General features: G+C 44.5%; 6 protein-coding genes across 6 annotated transcripts; 2 read left to right on the top strand and 4 right to left on the bottom strand.

Moving 5' to 3' along the window:
• Positions 1-290: 290 nt before the first annotated feature.
• AOL_s00097g27 (uncharacterized protein) lies at positions 291-2,727 on the bottom strand (the record flags this gene model as incomplete). The annotated part of the gene is made up of 5 exons (XM_011125860.1): positions 291-1,199; positions 1,285-1,347; positions 1,413-1,439; positions 1,522-1,566; positions 1,654-2,727. 5 exons carry the CDS (start codon positions 2,725-2,727, stop codon positions 291-293), a joined length of 2,118 nt encoding a protein of 705 aa, XP_011124162.1.
• A 563-nt stretch (positions 2,728-3,290) lies between these two features.
• Positions 3,291-3,944, bottom strand: AOL_s00097g26 (uncharacterized protein; the record flags this gene model as incomplete). Its single annotated transcript, XM_011125859.1, has 1 exon — positions 3,291-3,944. One exon carries the CDS (start codon positions 3,942-3,944, stop codon positions 3,291-3,293), a length of 654 nt encoding a protein of 217 aa, XP_011124161.1.
• Positions 3,945-5,980: 2,036 nt separating this feature from the next.
• Positions 5,981-7,862, top strand: AOL_s00097g25 (uncharacterized protein; the record flags this gene model as incomplete). The annotated part of the gene is made up of 3 exons (XM_011125858.1): positions 5,981-6,269; positions 6,351-7,120; positions 7,194-7,862. 3 exons carry the CDS (start codon positions 5,981-5,983, stop codon positions 7,860-7,862), a joined length of 1,728 nt encoding a protein of 575 aa, XP_011124160.1.
• A 1,524-nt stretch (positions 7,863-9,386) lies between these two features.
• AOL_s00097g24 (uncharacterized protein) lies at positions 9,387-10,891 on the top strand (the record flags this gene model as incomplete). The annotated part of the gene is made up of 2 exons (XM_011125857.1): positions 9,387-9,697; positions 9,766-10,891. 2 exons carry the CDS (start codon positions 9,387-9,389, stop codon positions 10,889-10,891), a joined length of 1,437 nt encoding a protein of 478 aa, XP_011124159.1.
• A 1,976-nt stretch (positions 10,892-12,867) lies between these two features.
• Positions 12,868-14,520, bottom strand: AOL_s00097g23 (uncharacterized protein; the record flags this gene model as incomplete). The annotated part of the gene is made up of 3 exons (XM_011125856.1): positions 12,868-13,242; positions 13,318-13,602; positions 13,756-14,520. The coding sequence occupies 3 exons, from the start codon at positions 14,518-14,520 to the stop codon at positions 12,868-12,870; spliced, it is 1,425 nt and encodes a 474-aa protein (XP_011124158.1).
• A 617-nt stretch (positions 14,521-15,137) lies between these two features.
• On the bottom strand, positions 15,138-16,854 carry AOL_s00097g22 (uncharacterized protein; the record flags this gene model as incomplete). Its single annotated transcript, XM_011125855.1, has 2 exons — positions 15,138-15,858; positions 15,926-16,854. 2 exons carry the CDS (start codon positions 16,852-16,854, stop codon positions 15,138-15,140), a joined length of 1,650 nt encoding a protein of 549 aa, XP_011124157.1.
• Between the last annotated feature and the right edge of the window lie 606 nt (positions 16,855-17,460).

The following is a 17,460-nucleotide window of genomic DNA, read 5'->3' as shown; positions in this document are numbered from 1 at the left end:
TTTTTTTCTTATGCTCTCAAAGAGACCGATTGACGAGAATGATAACTAGTGCATGCTTATGACAATATTTGGGTATTTGGGCCCTGAGCTGGACATGTGCTTCGGGCATATGGTTGCAAGTAGGTAAGACCATGATGCTTGAAACACTCAAATATGTACTTCAGTATGTATAAAAAATGACTATTATAAGGCCTTGGAGAGTTGTGATTGGAGTGTAATGCGAATAACCAGCTGATTATTATATTCTTGTGAAACTTCTGGGAAGTTATCTAAAAAAGAAGTGCTAGACTTTATACATCTTCGCGTTTAAGGCCACCATTCAGGCTTCCGTATTGCGGACCAGCTTGCTGGCCGGCATACTGATTCCCACCCTGAGGGCCAATGACCATGGAGTTATTTTCTTTCCATTTCTTGCCGGCATTTATCACCGCTTCAAGGCATTTATCATCGTTCATGGCTAAGTATTGTTTCCGAACACGTATTAATCGCTCGATCTCTGCGGTATATATATCAGTGTGCTCTATATCAGGATCCGCTGCCATAATGGCTAGAGTTTCTTGTATCGTTTTCCCAGTGCCCGCAAGGATCTTCCCTACGTTATCGAGGTAGGGGTTGAGTAATTTACGGTTTACTGATTCGGCGTACCGGAGGCGGTTGTTTTCTAGTGCTGGGCCGATATCGAATGGGTATGTCCTAGCTTGGGATGGTCGGCGAGGTGGGGGCATTTCGATCTCGGTTTCTGGGACCCGTTGGTTATTTATTGTTGGTTGGTCCCCCTGAGGCTGAACGTTCTCTTGAAGCTGGGCTTGGGATCCCGTGCCTTGGTTTTGAACGGGTTCTTCGCTGATTTGGTCTTGGGCTTCTGGGTTCTCTTCGGTTTCTTCCCTTTGGGAATTAGCTTCCGGTTCCACTTGTTGATTACTCTCAACTGGCTCTTCTTGAATCCGTGATGATTCACCCTCTTCTACTTCCTGTGTTTGTGACTCTGGAATGGTATTCGCAAATAAATTATCGTCCGGATCTTGAAACTGAAAGCTAAAACTTCCCTGGCGTGATAAAGGGGGTATAAACATTCTGTCAAGGTATTGAGCTCCAGAATTTGATCGTTCAAGGTTCAAGAAATCTTGGTCGTAGTTATTCTGTCCTTGGTCTTCGTTGGTCATGCTAAAGAATTGGTTAATGTCGCCATAGTTGGGTTGCTATTGGTCAGTTCTCTGGTTAGCTATAGCTAGGGGCTTAAATGCGAGAAGCTATAGGGACTTAGATCTTATAGTGTGTACTCACGTGACTAGGATCCTGCTGACCGCCGAACCTGGGGCTTACAATTAAGTCATCGGATTGAGTGGGCTTATTGGGATTCTAGTATTTAGTTTGCTGGGCTTATACATTAGAATCGATTGTGGCTAGTTTACCTCAATATAGTCTTCCTTTTGTTCTTCCTATTAGATTATAATTTGATTAGGACTTCTGGCACGTCTATATCAATGCATTATGATGTGGGGGTCCATGATATATACATACGAATATTTCATCGGTGGGGTCGGGATTGTTCCGCGCATTCTGCCTCTATATATAGTGCGTCGGTATCGTTACATTTAGTTGAACTGAAGGAGGTCTAGTTGGGGGGGGGGGGGGGGGGGCGGGGATATTTACCTCAGCTAACATATTATTAAAAAGCCTCTGGAGGTTTTCTACTTGAATTGTAAGCTGCTGGAGTCGTGCATTTCTTGGACTCATTACTTCCTCTTCCTCTTCTTCTTCCTCTAGGTCTTCTCTAATGATTTCGCCGAAGGTTAGTTGTTCCCTCGGGTCGGGATTTCTCTGCTGTTGTATTTGGCCGGCTTGGTTCCGATATCCTCTGTTTCGGCTCCCTTGGCCCCTTTGATTCCCTCTGTTTCGGCTCCCTTGGTTTCTTTGATTTCCTTGATTCCTTTGATTCCCTTGGTTTCCTTGATTCCGGTTTGGGTTCCCATTTCTCTGGTTTTCGATTTGTTGGCGTGTACCAGGTTGGATCCGTGTAAGCCCTGGCAGTTCTTGCTGCTGGGTTTGAGGCTCTATATTTATTAGGTTCTGCTGGGTTTGTTGCTGTTGGTTCATTACTGGATCTTGCCGCTCTTGCCGAAGACCCTGATTGATTAAAGGAAATTGCTGTTGTACGATTCGCTCTAGATCTCGAGGGGGTGGGAATAACCTAAAGTCTCCGGGATCTATCTTCGATAAACTATCGGAGTAACCATCTTGGCCATACAGCCACATGGGCCTCCAGCTGCCTAGTCTCAACGAGGGTGTCATAGGCGTAGATGTAAGAAAAAGGTGGCTCTGAGGTGTGTAAGTATCCCGAAGACGGAAGATTACTCGAGTCGTCAATGGCTCACAATGCGCCCCTTCGAAGAAAACGATACCCCTGACACTGTATTTTAGATTCTCATTGGCAGTTTTCAATGGATCCCATACAGCGGGGGGGTCTCTGGCAAGAGAGAAGAAGTTGATTTTGGTGTTATCGTTTAGGTTACCCCAGTTTATTGTTATACAAGACTGGAAGGTTAAAGGTTCGTCACTAGATTGGGAGAGATAGGCGGGTTCGGAGCCGGTTCGACGGCCGTCGCGGTAGTGTGGCACGCTTTGGGTGGTGGCTTGTTGCATATACCATGCTGTAATCTGAAGGGGAAGTAAGGCGAGGAGGAGGATAGCCTGTATGGCTTTTTGAGGGACTCCTGAGTTCAGCATGATTATGGGATTGACATACTAGGGGCCGCCTGTTGAAAGTAATGATCGGAATTCGTGATATACACGTTCGGCACGACGTTCAAAGGGGGTGCTCATAGATGGCATGGCCATTGTGGCCACACCTCTGCAGATCTGTACATGATAGTATAGTATGCATGGGGCTGAGGAAGATTGAGAAAGATATCTTCGGATGACTGGGGCATGTTAAGTTAAAACATTCTCAAACTCTGAGGATTCTTTGATGGTTCTGAGCGTAAACTACCTCTTCTCGATTACATTCTATAACTGCGACAACTTTCGATCATATGTATAATTTTGTTGTATTTTGTTGTATTTTGTGTGTTGTATATCCACTGTAGTCACTTCGTGGTTATGAGATTGGGCGCTTTGGATGGAATTACAAAACGGATTATTTCTTTTTTGGAAGTTAGAATCATATCTTATAGTCCTCTAGGGACTTTAATTTTATAATCTCTAGCAACATTAAGGTAGTTTACATACTGATATCAATGACATTATAATAAAAAGAAGAAGAGAAACGACTTGGATTCAAACTGCAAATTTCAGATTGATCCCCAAGCCAGGGCGAGGAATGTCAATCCAAATACTGCGGAGACTGTAATCGAGCTGGCACTATTTGGAGTCGGTGAGCTTGTACCAGATGCTCCCGTGGGTGTGCTTGTTTCTCCCCCTTCTGTGCCTGATGGCGACGGCGAAGAAGCAGAATCCGAAAATCCGGCACCGACACATCGTCCATTAATTATCTCAGTATATTTGTCCTTAAGGGGTACGGATGGTTCCAAGAAAGTAGCATTCTGAGCTTCGACTTCAATGATGATATCGCTACCGGGAGGGCAACACGCGAAGCCTTCGGTTTTATAGTCGTAGGTCGTTCCCACCGTACCCTGGGGGCATCTTTTGGCATAAACGGCTTCGGTGCCGGATGTATCGAGGTTGAAGCTGTTGAGTAGGAAATCTCCTGCTAGATCGGCGCAGGTGGTGCTATTGTCGGTATAGCAGCATACGTTCTGTCTTCCACCCCAATTGCCGCAGGATTCGCGTCTATGGCAGAATCCATCTCTACCGCACTCTTGGAAACCGGTGCAGTATTCATTGCCCTCGCATCCAGTTATTGGGGCTTGTATTGTGATTTTGTCGGCGTTTACGGCTGTCGCTGATAGGAGAGATAAAAGGACGAAGATGAACTTTTGCTGCATTTTGTCTTAATTGTTTCTTTCTTTCTTTTTTTCTTTCTTTCTTTCTTTCTTTCTTTCTTTCTTTCTTTCTTTCTTTCTTTCTTTCTTTCTTTCTTTCTTGAATATAGTAGGGGAGGTTTAACCGAAAACTTAAGGATCTATATAAGGAAGGGAGGAAGGAAAAAGAAGATCTTAAGAAGAAGAAGAAGAATGATCTGAGTTCTGAGTGAGTTGATCCGGTACTATATCACTTTGATGAGGATATAAGGTGATTAAGTAAGTACTTAAGCGGTGGAAGGATCCGCAATAATGCTTCCAGAAGCCTAGATATTTATACGAAGCCTTTTTCATGAAAGCTTGTTATCGGACATTCCGTTTTGTCAAATCAATCAAATGCATTCTCAGCCGCTCGCTAGTTTAAGTTCGATGTTTGATCCCACGGGATTTCATGGCATATAAGCTTCGTTATCTGCAAGGGAGAAAAGCTAGTTGGAGCAAAAGGATCTCACTGGATGTGAACTATACCAATCGCGGGATTTAAGCGAGTAAACGCCAAGGTTGCCGAGACGTTCCTGTTGGGTCCGGATCGCGATCGCGATGGTGGCAATTGCATTAATTGATATCAGTGACTCGGTTCTTGTGATAATGGTTTAAATTGGTCGGTACCGTGTGTGAGGCTGGCCAATGTTGGCTAACTCCTGACGCCGATATGAAACGAGCCTGTCTGTACCGTGTATGAGCACGTGTTAGTATTTCAAAAATACTTTTTTGCGCACAGTTTTCTAGAGCGATGATTCGATCCTTCCGAATTTTTCTTTTTTCGAGAACTCAGATCATGATCAGTTCCTTTCCTTTCGAAGTCTCAAATTCATCGCAACAGCCTCTGTGGTGTGTGTGACCTGAGAAGACTGACAAAGCGGAGATCCTTCTTGGGTAGCCTTTTGTGTTGTTGAAACCTCAGCACTGTGTTGTGTGCATGTGGTATATTCTGCAAACCTCAACACAAATCTACAAGATGTGTTGTGTTTGTCTCCGTTTGTCTGGTGTATAAATCAAACAACACAACACAATACTACTACTACTGCTTACTAGTACCAGTTAGTACTACCAGCTAGCTGACAGCTGTTATGAAGGCTGGAGGGGTAAATAAGTAGGTACCTATTTGCTGGAGTTTTTATGGCCTGGTATTCAAGATAGTAAGTGGTATAATTTAAATCCTAGAATCAAGATGATATTATATTCTATCAGTGTATGGGCCTAGAATTAGAGGTTGAGCGGGGGTTCAGTTCGTTGAAGACATATTAGCTTGTAAACTTGATTTCGGCCTGCAGCCTATCTGAGGAAAGTCAATGCAAAGCTGCTACTTCAGTACGAAGTATATAGTAAGTAGCCCCACAGTACCAACCTCCACACTCTAACTAGTCGGGTAACCTGCAGAGAACCTGCTTCTGCTTACAAGACGACCATTCAGTAATTGATAACTTAGTGAGTTCAGGAATATCCTGCGTCATCGCATCGTGGGACCCGAGACTTAGGTCCCCGAATCGGTCAAGGATCCGTAGCTGCTTTAGCTGCAACATGCGCTGCCATGCAACGTGCGACGACAAGCTTGCAAGATGGTCCCTTAGGACAACACACACCTGAGGCGAACCGGTCCATCCTTTTTCTCTTTTCTTGTCGTTCTTGTCTTCCTCGAGTCAACTGACTGCCGCCTTGTCCTTGTCCTAAGGCTCTGGGAAATTTCCTGATTTTTTTATTTTCCTGATTTTTTTTTTTGACGTATGTGAGTAAGGACGGTGCAGACGGGAGACCGGAACGAAGGTGGTATAATTATCCGGTCCACACCCTCTAGACTTAGCTTTGAATGCCGACGACGTTTTTTTTTCTAAATTCTGGACTAGACTTGATATTACGTATACTTCTGAGGATCAAATAGTTCAAGTTCACGCCGATTTCGACTTGTTAACGTCGGGACCCCCCCTTTGATTTGGAGTTTTACCTATCTTCTTACGCTTTCTGAGATATCTAAATCTTTTATCATCCTTCGTTTCTCCATCATGGGACGCAGAGACCGAGACCGAGACCGAGACCGAGACCGAGACCGTAGCTATGGTTATGCCAAGGAGGAGCCTCCGGACAGCTATCAGAAGTACCACGAACAAACATACTGGCCAGGGGAGTCTTCGGCATCGAGGGCGTCTAGCGATAGAATTAGTCATGAAGAACCTTACGAGAAATATAACCCACGACCCTCGAAGAGACGTTCGCGAAGGCGCTCAAGAGATTATGATGGACCTGGGAATAGTGTTCGGCCGGGCAATAAAAGATTAATTATTGCCTGTGACGGTATGAAAGGTCCCTAATATCCGTTTTGATAATTGTCTATTACCAACCAGTGGGTACTGGGTTATGGTTATAGGAGTAAAGCGACTGACACGGAGGGTAAAGGAACATGGCAGGATTCCAACGGCGAGCTACAAGACGGCAAACTGAAGCCTCCAACCAACGTAACCAGAATATGTAGGGCGATCAAATCCTTGTCCGGTTCAAATGTCCCCCAAATCGTCTATTACCAAGCAGGTCCGGGTTCCTCGAATAACCCACTTGACAAGATAATAGGCGGTGCACTTGGTGAAGGTGTCGCTCAAAATATGAGAGAGTGTTTCTCTTTTCTATCAAACAACTATGCCCCCGGGGACGAAATATTCTTTATCGGCTTCTCGAGAGGGGCTTTTACGGCTCGTAGTGTGGCAAGTATGGTAGCTGGGTTAGGAGTCTTGACGAAAAAGGGGCTGGAAGCCTTCGCTGTTATCATGAAGGATTATCAGCATAGATATGAGAAGGGCTATAAATCACCACAACCGGATTGCCCGTTTCCGAATAAACCTTCCGCGGCGGATCCGGGGTATGTCGAGCAATTATATAGAATGGGCATGACGATTCCGAATGTTAGGATTAGAGCTATCGGGGTCTGGGATACTGTCGGTGCTTTGGGCATTCCAAAAATTGGTTGGTTACAAAAGTTGGGCGTACAACCGAAGAAAACGGATGAAATGATGTTCTATGATACTAGTCTCAGTCCTATGGTCGACTTTGCGTTTCAGGCTTTGGCGTTGGACGAAAGGCGGGCGACTTTTCCACCGACGGTATGGGAGTTACCGAAGGGTTCGCCTACAGTCTTGAGGCAGACTTGGATGGTATGTACTTCAGAGTCCTTGTTCTTGAATTTTTTTTTTATTGGAATGTAAGTTGCTGATAGTGATGTAAAAGCCTGGAGAACATAGTAACGTCGGTGGTGGCTGGGAAGATCAAAACCTCAGTAACGTCAGCCTCGCTTGGATGATATCTAATTTCACCCCGTTCATCGATTTCGACGACACCTACATTTTCACCGAATTTGAACAAAACTTTCTTTACTATCGTCAAAAGAAACTAAAACCTCGAGCCTGGGGTTTCGGAAAGATTTACGATAGTATGGAAGGAATATACGCCCTCGGAGGGAGCGAAGCTAGAACCCCAGGCGACTATACACGATGCGACCCATGTACTGCTGAAAGAACGGGTAAATTTTTGAAGAATACACGGGAGACGGTACATGTTAGCGTTCGGGTCCGTGTAGCATTAGGAGGATATGGAATTGATGATGAAGGGTCTTATCATCCGAAAGCACTTAGAGGGTGGAAGTTTTACTATGATGATGGGATTGGAGGGTATAAATGGGTAAATAAAGTGACTGGGGTCGAGTTGTATGAAATGGATTTGGGGCCCGTGGAGAGGAAATTGTTGGAAATGTATCCGGATGTTTACAGTTATGTGTTTGATGATGGAGGGGAGGGAAATTGGGTCGAAAAGCCAAGGGTTAAGAGAAGGAGTTTGGGGGATGGGGTTGGGGATGGGGTGCACCAGATTACTGGGGCCATCAAGGGGTTGTTGAAGTGAATATGATATATACTTGCGCAGCGTGACTACGTTGGAATTTTTGGATATTTTGACGGCTATGGGTTTTTGGTATTTGATTTATGAGGTAAAGTTTATATAGCGAGCGTAATATAGGTTTAGGTTTCGAGTTTGCATGGTTAGTTATGGGGAATGGCCATCTGGATACAAATTGTTATATAAGGGGTTAGCCTGCTGGCGGGATTCATATTAAGTCTAATGACGGGATATTAGTATTCGCAGCTGTCAAGTAGTCAGTATACTCAAGTAATGAGAGCCAATTTGCTATTATTAATAGAAACAGACCATTCTTCATGATTTTATTTTATATCAGAGTTCTCGCATACCCGGGGAGTTGACGTAGGAGTCTTTCGATCACGAAGTACACCAATATATCGTGAGCCGAGCTATCTTTTAGCCTCGATATGCCACCCAAATCTTTTTCGGACTAAATCTGTAGGCCTGAGTATAATATCTGACATTTTGATGGTAATTTTGAAGGGTTTGCCATTTGATGAGGTTGGCAGGTGCCGTTTTTCTTCAGGTGAACCTTTCCAATATCCTAGATCCTAGCTCCTCTGAAGCTCCTGTACTAATTACTTCTAGGACTAGGAATTCTAGCACTTTTGTTTGTATATACTGGAGACTGTTCCTAGATCTGCTCGCTTTTTCGCTTTTCTGCCAATTGTCGCCCTTTTTATATATTGGCGTCATATGCCATGGAGGCATTTGGGTCCGGATTTGGGTGGATTTGTTGGCAGACTACAGGAGAACTTATCTTGAGGAAATGAAAGGCAATCAAGAAGCGTTAGAAAAAAAAATAATGGTAATTATATATTTAGGTAAGGATGGCATATATATGCACATGCGCATACATGGGAACTTAATTGGATGTATACCTAGGTATCAATATCGTCAACTGAGGTTGTTGCGATTGAGTGTGTTGATATCATGATAGTGTTGGATATTTATTTTCAGCAAGCGGAACTGGGCTGGTATCGTACCATGGATTTTGAGTCATAGAACCCTTCTTTCCTTCAGCCTTGTCCGCAGTTTTGCATGGATCTGTGTTATGTAATCTTAAAATTGTTAGGCTTCTCTTTGAAACCGTGATCGATTGCATTGTTGAGCCACGTAGCTTATGTAAGAGTCATTTGGGGCGGAGAATGCTACCAATTGTGGGAGCCTGGTTGTGATTGGCCAATTGGCAAACAACAGGTATGTAACAAAAGTTGAAATTGGACGTGTGAATCATGGTTCCATGATTCAGAAATTGGAATTGGAATTGCGCAGTCAAGTGATTTCGAGTTCGTGTTCAGCCGTGGCACTGGATTACCTATTTATTTGGGGACTTGCACCGCAACCACTTTCATTCATTTTTATTGATTATATAATCCTTTACGTATATGTTTTGCTATATGAAAGCGTTAATATATAGGGCATCTATAGTTTTCAAGCATATCGTGAATCCATATTCCTTTTATCGCACACAAACAGCCACAAACCCATATATCTGAATACTTCAAGATGGTATTGAAGAGAAAGCATTCGTCGGCGGAAGAGTTGCTCGAATCCCCGAAGCGGTCGAGGCCGGTTGTCGAAGAGACGACGACACCGGTTTCATCTCACGGAGATATATTCTCCTTTTGTCCAGCCGAGATCAAAATTCAGGTCTTCAGTTTACTCGATGAGGCAGATACTGCAAATCTGTCGCGGTGTTCGAGGTCCTTCTATGCGTTCTCATGGGGACTGCGTTTTAAATCCGTTATTTTGGATGAGAAATCAATCAAAATATTCCAAACTGGGGGATTGGGTGAGCATGGCTGCCATCATATAAGGTATAAAAGCCTGTCTTCTGATATTGTATAGTGGATTCGGTGAATTAATATAGTTCATATGAAAATAGCTCCGTGCGTCTTGGGAAGAAATATAAATGGTCCAAGAATGCATCTAAGCTAGGGGCCTATTTCTGTGGCGATAAAATCGACACGAACGGTGCTTTAGATCAGATGCGAGCGGTTTTGGCTCTGTTCCCGAATCTTCAACGATTGTCACTATCCTATCATATATCTACTGCAGCCGAAAATAATACCTATGTTGCTATTTTCAACGAAATCTCTCGCCATCCGACAATGTGGAGTAGTCTTGAATATTTGGGAATTGAAGCTGTTAAGGTACCAGAAATGGATCCTAAGGGGTGTTATCAAAAATCGGGCGAGCTATACGGAAAGCTTTACTCGGAACTATCGGTTGAGAACCAGAGGTTTCTTGGAGATAAAGTGGCGGATGGCGAGGTTGGGAAACTATTGAAAGAAAGATTAGAGACTCAGGGTTTTCCGAACTTGAGAAAGGTTAAAATAGCAGCCAATTGCCTTGCTGGACCTATGTCAGATCCTAAATCCGCCTATATGAAGCGGACGGGGTTTTATTATATTCCGCTGTTGTTTGCACCTCAATTGCAGACCCTCACTGTCGAGACAACAGATTCATGTCATATTTTTGATATATATGGGTTCACCGTGCGCGACGACATGAAAGGTCGAGCAAAGGCAGACTTCGAAGCGGGACTTCTTGACGTATTCTCGAAGATCAAAAAGCTTTCACTCACCACATATGACTCGCCAAAACCGAAAGATATTCAAAGAATTGCGTACAGGTTTCCCAATTTGACAACTTTAAAGATCAAAATGTTTAATGACAGACCTTGCGACGGATACACCAACAACCGTATACCATATACGTCGATTAAAGACCTAAAGCACCTGGAGACTTTAAACCTACCATGGCCTAGAAGTGAGGAAGGATGTTTTAAGATAACGAGGTTACAAGGACAGGTAAAAACCTGGAAGCAATCTGGGTTGGATTCTTTGGAGATTATTGACTTTCGGGGCAAAAAGGATAAGGCGACAGGATTTGCGAGGGTGTGGTCTGATACTCATGCCGGTTATCGAATTCGGTTTGGGGCTGTATATCCGTGTGGTAATACGTCTGGGTATGAGGATAATCATAGGAGAAAACTAGCAGCAGCTTGAAGACGCTGGTTGTGCCTGGAAACCTGATTTTCTTTTTATATATTTCCGCCAAAGTTATCGATAATTAACGTGTATTAATTTGTGGTTTGTTAGCGATTTGGTTTAGCCTTTGTTTTCTCACGAAGCAAATGATGCATTCTCAGGTTCGGATATATGTCTTTGGGGGAAAGTTTTAGCATACTAGAATCTGTGCTGCTAGTTTAACAATAGATGGTGATGTTGATTTTGTCGAATAATATTGGCTTTCTAGGCAGCGTTCTTAGGTTATCCAGTGAACGAAATGTTCATATGAGTCCGTGTGTACATGAAAATTGGCCTCCCGGCTACCGTTAGCCGCTGGAATAGAAAACCTAGTAGTTTGAAAGTTCATGAAACGGCGGCTACAGCCTCAAGAGCTCTGGATATTTCAGCTCTTCGGTATCACACATTAAACACGCCCCCGCTGCTTGTGATCAAAGACTAGGCACTTCGTTTTAGCCCTTAGGCCCCAAACTAGCATTACGGGACTACTTGTAAGACTTCTGAGCTCCTTGCGAAGTACTAAGCTTCTCGTTTTGTCAGTTTATGTAGTTGGTGTTTTAGGATTCTGGGGTAAAGACCGAAGGCTGTGCAAGGGCAATGTTTTGTTTTGGCGGGTATTGTGATATGTGTGGTGTATGTGGGAAGCCCGGGTGCTATCGGCAGGGTAAAACAGTTTTAGTGTGTGTAACAATAAGGATCAGATGGAAAGATTTGGTAGTGTGTGTCCGGAGACGGCGAATATGGACCTGGGGTGGTCGATCCGATGGAGTTCTTTGCCGCTGGATCGAGGAATTTAGGGAATAGGGTTTTAAATTTTCCGGCCGAGAAAAAGAATTTCATTCATAGTTGGGTTCTATGCTAGATCTAGGAAATATATTTATAATGTGGGCTGCAGGTTCCTGTTCAGACGATAATTCAACAACGAAGTGGAACTTCTGTGTAACCAGATCGTAGAAGACACATGTTTCACATGCATAAGTTGATTAATCAAAAGTAACGTGGTTTATTCGAACTTAATTTGGAGGTTGGTGTTCCTTTGCACAAATGCGATGTTAGGGTGTATATATTTTTTATATATTCTCTTTCTAATGTTAAACCGTGACTCGAAATTTATGGACAAGACGGGATCGGATGGGATCAGATGGGATCGGAAAATATTTTTTTCCTTTTCGCTGTAGTTTGGTCAAAATGCGCACTATATTGCCAGAATAGTCATCAAAGTCTTTCTCGTGGAATGATGTGATATCGGTGTGAAGCCTAAGCCTCAGGATTGATCATGCTGGGGGTATCGCGATCTTGCAGTTTCAATCTTGCTTCGGTTTTCAAAGTTTTTGCAGGAGGTAACCTGGATGGTTCTAGGGTCTGTCTCAAGACATGGTCGATTTTCATCTCTAGGAGTCTCGAAACCGGAATATAGCGTATAATCATGTTTGATTTGCCGTATTACTAGCTCGCTGAATTTAACGGAATTTCTTTTTTTATTTTTATACGCGTACTAACATGATAGATTATAGGAGACATCGGTGGTAGACAGCGCGGATCAAGGCTACGAACTGGGAACTCTATAACTTGAAGGTATGTAGTCATGTTCTGGTTTGAGAGGTTCATGAAACTGGACTTTGGTTCCAATTCTAGGATGAATGTTAATTGGTCGAATAGGAATTATAGCGAAGTTTAAAAACTGGGAGCGGTTCTAGGGTGAAAAACTATTTAATTGAGTATTCGAGTTACCATTTGGGCTATATAATGCATTCTAACTATGAGAGATGACTGAGTATATGGCGACATGGGCTTCGGAGCAGCGTAACCAGCGCCTATAGCTTAAAAAAAGAAAATGCAACAAAGTGTGCGTTGCTCACGACGGCATATGGAAGTAAATGGAGCAAGCAATGGAGAACATAAATAATAGGATAGGCGGCAGAAGTCAAATTTGCAGAGTCATGTAAAAAATCCGACTAAAATACAACAATAAGCATAAAACTCCAGAACAGCACAAGGCTGGTATACAACACCGCTTCATTTGGGATATTAGGTTCTGCAAGGTTGATTTGCTGTGAAATAACTGTTGGTTGTGGAGTGGTGAAGAAGTAAGTAGCAGTGGCGTCCCCATTGCTATTATCTTGTGTAGTTATATAAACGTGAAACCCGTTGGGGTCATCAGAGTAGATTGTTTGGGTTGCAGTGGTGGCGGCTGTATTACTGTCATAGGTAGTTGTATAGTATGATGTCGTCGTCGGGTTCATGGAAATCACGTAGGCAAGAGTCACAGTGCAGAGGGTGGTCGTGTCTGTACATGTTGCGGGGATTGCAGTCGCAAGTGGTGCCGTGGTCTTGGGAGAATATGTTAGAGAAGTGCCTATGGTAGTGGATCATGGCGGCTGAACGTTAGGGATAGAATGGCTTACATGGGTTTCAGGTGGGATGCATGTTGTTTGTGAGGATGTAACCCATGTTGTTAAAACCCCTGGAGTGGCAGTGGTGGAGGGTTCCCAGGTGGTAGATGTTGAAGTGGTTGTTCCTGTTATAGATGTCCAACTTGTCGTAGTAGTCGTAGTTGTCCCACTGGTGAGGGTTGTCGATGTACTCTCTGTTGTAGTGCTTGATGAAGTTGTCGTGGTATCTGTAGTCGTGGTGTCGACTACTTGCTGGAAAACAGGGACAACTTGCGGCTGGACAAAGCCTTCGCCAGCCTATATATTTAGAGAAGTCGAAAGTAATTAGCTTATGATATTCGTTATTTAACATACTGAGGGGGTCGGCAATTCAAGAAAATGAGAAAGAGTCAAGAAGGAAAGCTCAAGTAATTGAGGTATGGGCTAGAGAGGGGGAGGGGGATTATTTACATGGGTTTGGAAAGTAATTGAGTCGCTATCTCCCATGTTTTCCGCCGCCAACTGTCTTTTCATTTTCCTTCCAATGATGATGGGGATAGAACTATTCCCTAGGATTGGGACAGTCCCTGTGGGTTCTACATCATCGACTTCGTCATCCGTGTCCTCTCCTCCAAGGATTGCGATTATGGATGAATTTGAACCTGTGTATGGAGTTGTGTCATTGCCGCCGAGAATGGCTACGAGCGGGTAGTCTGGGTTTGAAGAATTGGAGGTGATGGAAGTCGTGGAATTGATGTTTACAGGGACTGGTTCGTTACTGCCAACGGCTTCAGAAGCTGCAACTTCTGCGCTAGTGTCCACAGGGGGTATCGCGCCGACGGCAACGGTTTCTGTAGCAGTGACACCTACCGTGGCGACTGCAATTTCTATGGCGGTTGTAGTAGAAGGCGCAATATCTACAACCATTGGAGTTGATTCCGTGAGATGTGCAGCGACACTTTCCAAACCAGTATCGCTGATAGGAACTGGTTTAGGGCCTTCTGTATTCCCCATCGTAACGACTGTCCCGTCACTAGGTGTAGTAATCAACTGTGCAGAATTTCCATCGGATGTTATCACAGGTCCATTTGGTAAAGTGGTTTCTTGCCTATCAGCTACATGTGATTGCACTGCTTCAACTCCTAGATTCTGTCCCACATTTACTACTCCAGCTGGACTGGCGTTCACAGAATATGCCAGTGGCATAATCGCTACCAACCCTCGCAACACTTGCATTTTTTCACCACCGATAATGTCAGGTTCGGGTTGAGAGCACGTTCCGAGATGATTGACTTAGCGTGTAAAATCTATCGAGCCCCTCGTGGATGTCGATCTCGACCGCGAAAGGGCGTTGGGGAAAGTCTCGTGGTGGACAAGAGTGGAAAAATAAAGTGAGCTAAGGAGTTTGGAGGTATAATCTCCCCATGGTGAGGGCGGATCATGTACGAACGCAAGAAAGGATATTCATGGCCTAGGCACGATCTGGAAATGGTGGTCAAAAACGGGTATTTGAGGTTGATACATGTCGGTTCGGAATAGGTGTAGGTTAGTGAGTCGGTGTTTTGAGGCGGTTGGGTCAGGGGTTAATAATTGCACACAAATGGGAGCTACTAGCTTGTATTAAAGATTCCGTTAACTCATATGATTTTATTTGAGGTTGATATTGGGTCACTGAGAGGGATCGCGGGGTTAAGCTTTCTGGTGTTCTTCATATTTTGAAACGTTGCGTTTTAGACATCGGTTGTGTTGCTCGTGGGGAAAGAATGGATTTTGTTTTTTGACTCAATCAAACAGTTATTAGGTACATTATAACGTTGCCCACATATGGGTTCTCTAGGTAATCCGTTTTCTATTTATACATTAGTTGCTTTCGATCGAAAGATTAACCAGCAGCCAAGGGCAATCTCGATTGTGAAGAAGACCGCGAGTAAATCGAATGCAAACCCACTGTTCACATGATCTGCTCCCCATCCTCCGAATTGTGTCAAAAGTAAGATACCGGCTGCTCCGCAAAGAGAATAAACTCCGGAGATTGCGCCTTTGAATGCTAGGCGATGTGGTTTGGTACCATTTCTGGCGGGTGTCGCAGTGGGGTTCAATGAGGTTGATTCGTCTATTACTGGAGGGGTGGCGGCGTTCGCTTCAATCTGCTGCAGAGACGGCGAATGTGATGGGTCTTGTATAGCATTTCCGATCAATGCTAGGGAGGACACTATAGCTCCTATTTGTCCAATTCCCATCATAGCGCAGTGTAAATAAGCCCAACTGCGGTCCGCTCCGACGGATAGGGATTGTAGAGCGCTGAAAGCGGCGCATGAGAAGAAGCCTAGAACGGCTGTCGCCAGTAAAGGATATTGGGGTTCGTATCTATCTGAAAAATATCCGACGATTGGTGCGAAGACGAGTGCAGATAGTTGCGATGTCCCTGTGAGCATGGCGGCAAGGATATAGGCTTCGCGACATGACTTTTTATAATTTGGGTCAGAAGGGAGGACAGGAGGGCACATCCCGCGTGCTCGCATCCACTGATTAACGTAAAGTGGAATGAATAGCGATATCCCAACTGACATTGACCTAATTTCGGAGTTGGATTAGCTTGTATGAAATGGAGATAACGAGGTTGTCCGGAGATATAGCGTACCTTGCCACAAACCCGCCGAGGTAACCTAGGCCGATCCGCCAGTCTTCCTTGCCTGCTTTTAGAGCAAGCCACAACCCTTGGAAATAGGTTCTAGTGGACCCTTTCCAATTGTCAGAATCGCCGGGGGTCCCCGAATTCCAGATGGAATCATATCCTCCTGTTCTTGACCTTGAAGACCCTCCGCTCTGGATGCTCCTGGTGTCTGGTAACAAAGATGATCTTTCGTGCGATCGTCCGTCGTTTGCCCCTCTTGCATCTTCAGGAGCCTCTTCGTCGCCACCGGAGCTGGACGCATCATTACTCGAGGCTCTCCAATTCTTCCATAGTCTCAAAAGGTTTCCGATCTTCCAAAACTCTCCATGCTTGCCACCAACACCTCCACCTCGTAGTCCTATGAAGACTGTGAGGGCCACAATCCATGACACACAGGCAACAATATAGAATGTATGCTTCAAAGCACTTTCCCGAGTCATATGCTTGTCCTCAGCTAACTTTGTAGGAAGTGGTAAAAAGAAAATTAATGCAACGAGGGCTCCGCAGCCTGTCATGAATCCAACAATCCCACTAAGTTTGCCAGTAATAGGTTTAGGAGTGAGCTTTGCTTGTTCTTTTTGTTGTTGGCGTGACCGGCTTCTACTTGGTGGCCGCCATTTGGCTGGTCGAGCTCCTGATGTAACTAATGTGGAAGCAGTGGATGTAGAAGACGAGGATCCCGCCTGTGCAGGGCGATGGGCAGAACTTGCACGATCTCTGTTCGACGCTGAAGAAGACGACGGATCGGAAGCGACAGGGAAGTTGGGGTAGCTGGAATGTCGTGTGTGTGTAAACCTCGGTTCATTTGTTGATCTCGAACTGGGAGAATCTGGCAATGGAGCAGAGATTTCTGGGAGTACGGCTGTGACTGAAACAACCGTAGCGGATGCACCCATAGAAAACAAGATCCGGGCCAGCGCCAGGCCTGGATAGACAGATTTAACTTGTACTACCACCACTAAGGAGACTCCCACAAGAATATATCCGGAAACGGCAATCTGTGTGCGTGAACAACGTGCACAACATTAGTAAAAATGTACATTTTCAGGCTTGGAAAGTCAAATGCAAGATATCGGATGCACGATAAACTACGGTGCCAGATAATCGATACTGTACATGCATACAGGCATGCGAAGGGATATTGAAACTAACCATTCGTGTTCCTATTCTGTCACTCAAGGCACCCCAAAAGATCACCATAAAAACGGCGACTAGCTCGTCCACGAAGCCCAGAGTGCCCACGATACTCCCAACGCCATCTTGAATGCCGAATAAGTCTGTAACCACAAAGCTAAGAGCGGAATTCAGAAAAACCAGGAAGGATATCGAGAATAAACATATTGCGAAAAGATATGTGAGAGATGCATGGAGTGGAATATGTGATGCAAACGGCAGCCTTTCGCGTAGACGTTGGGCAAGAGGCTTCGAAGTCGAAGGCTTCGGGAGTTTTGAAGCCAGGAGGTCCACTGCTCGTGACATCGACTATGGTTTGTAACAGCAAG

The sequence above is a fragment of the Orbilia oligospora genome (assembly GCF_000225545.1).
Source record: "Orbilia oligospora ATCC 24927 unplaced genomic scaffold scaffold00097, whole genome shotgun sequence".
In the NCBI taxonomy this organism is placed as follows: domain Eukaryota; kingdom Fungi; phylum Ascomycota; class Orbiliomycetes; order Orbiliales; family Orbiliaceae; genus Orbilia; species Orbilia oligospora.
Note: the sequence above shows the minus strand (reverse complement) of the source record. Positions and strands in the feature narration are given on the sequence as shown.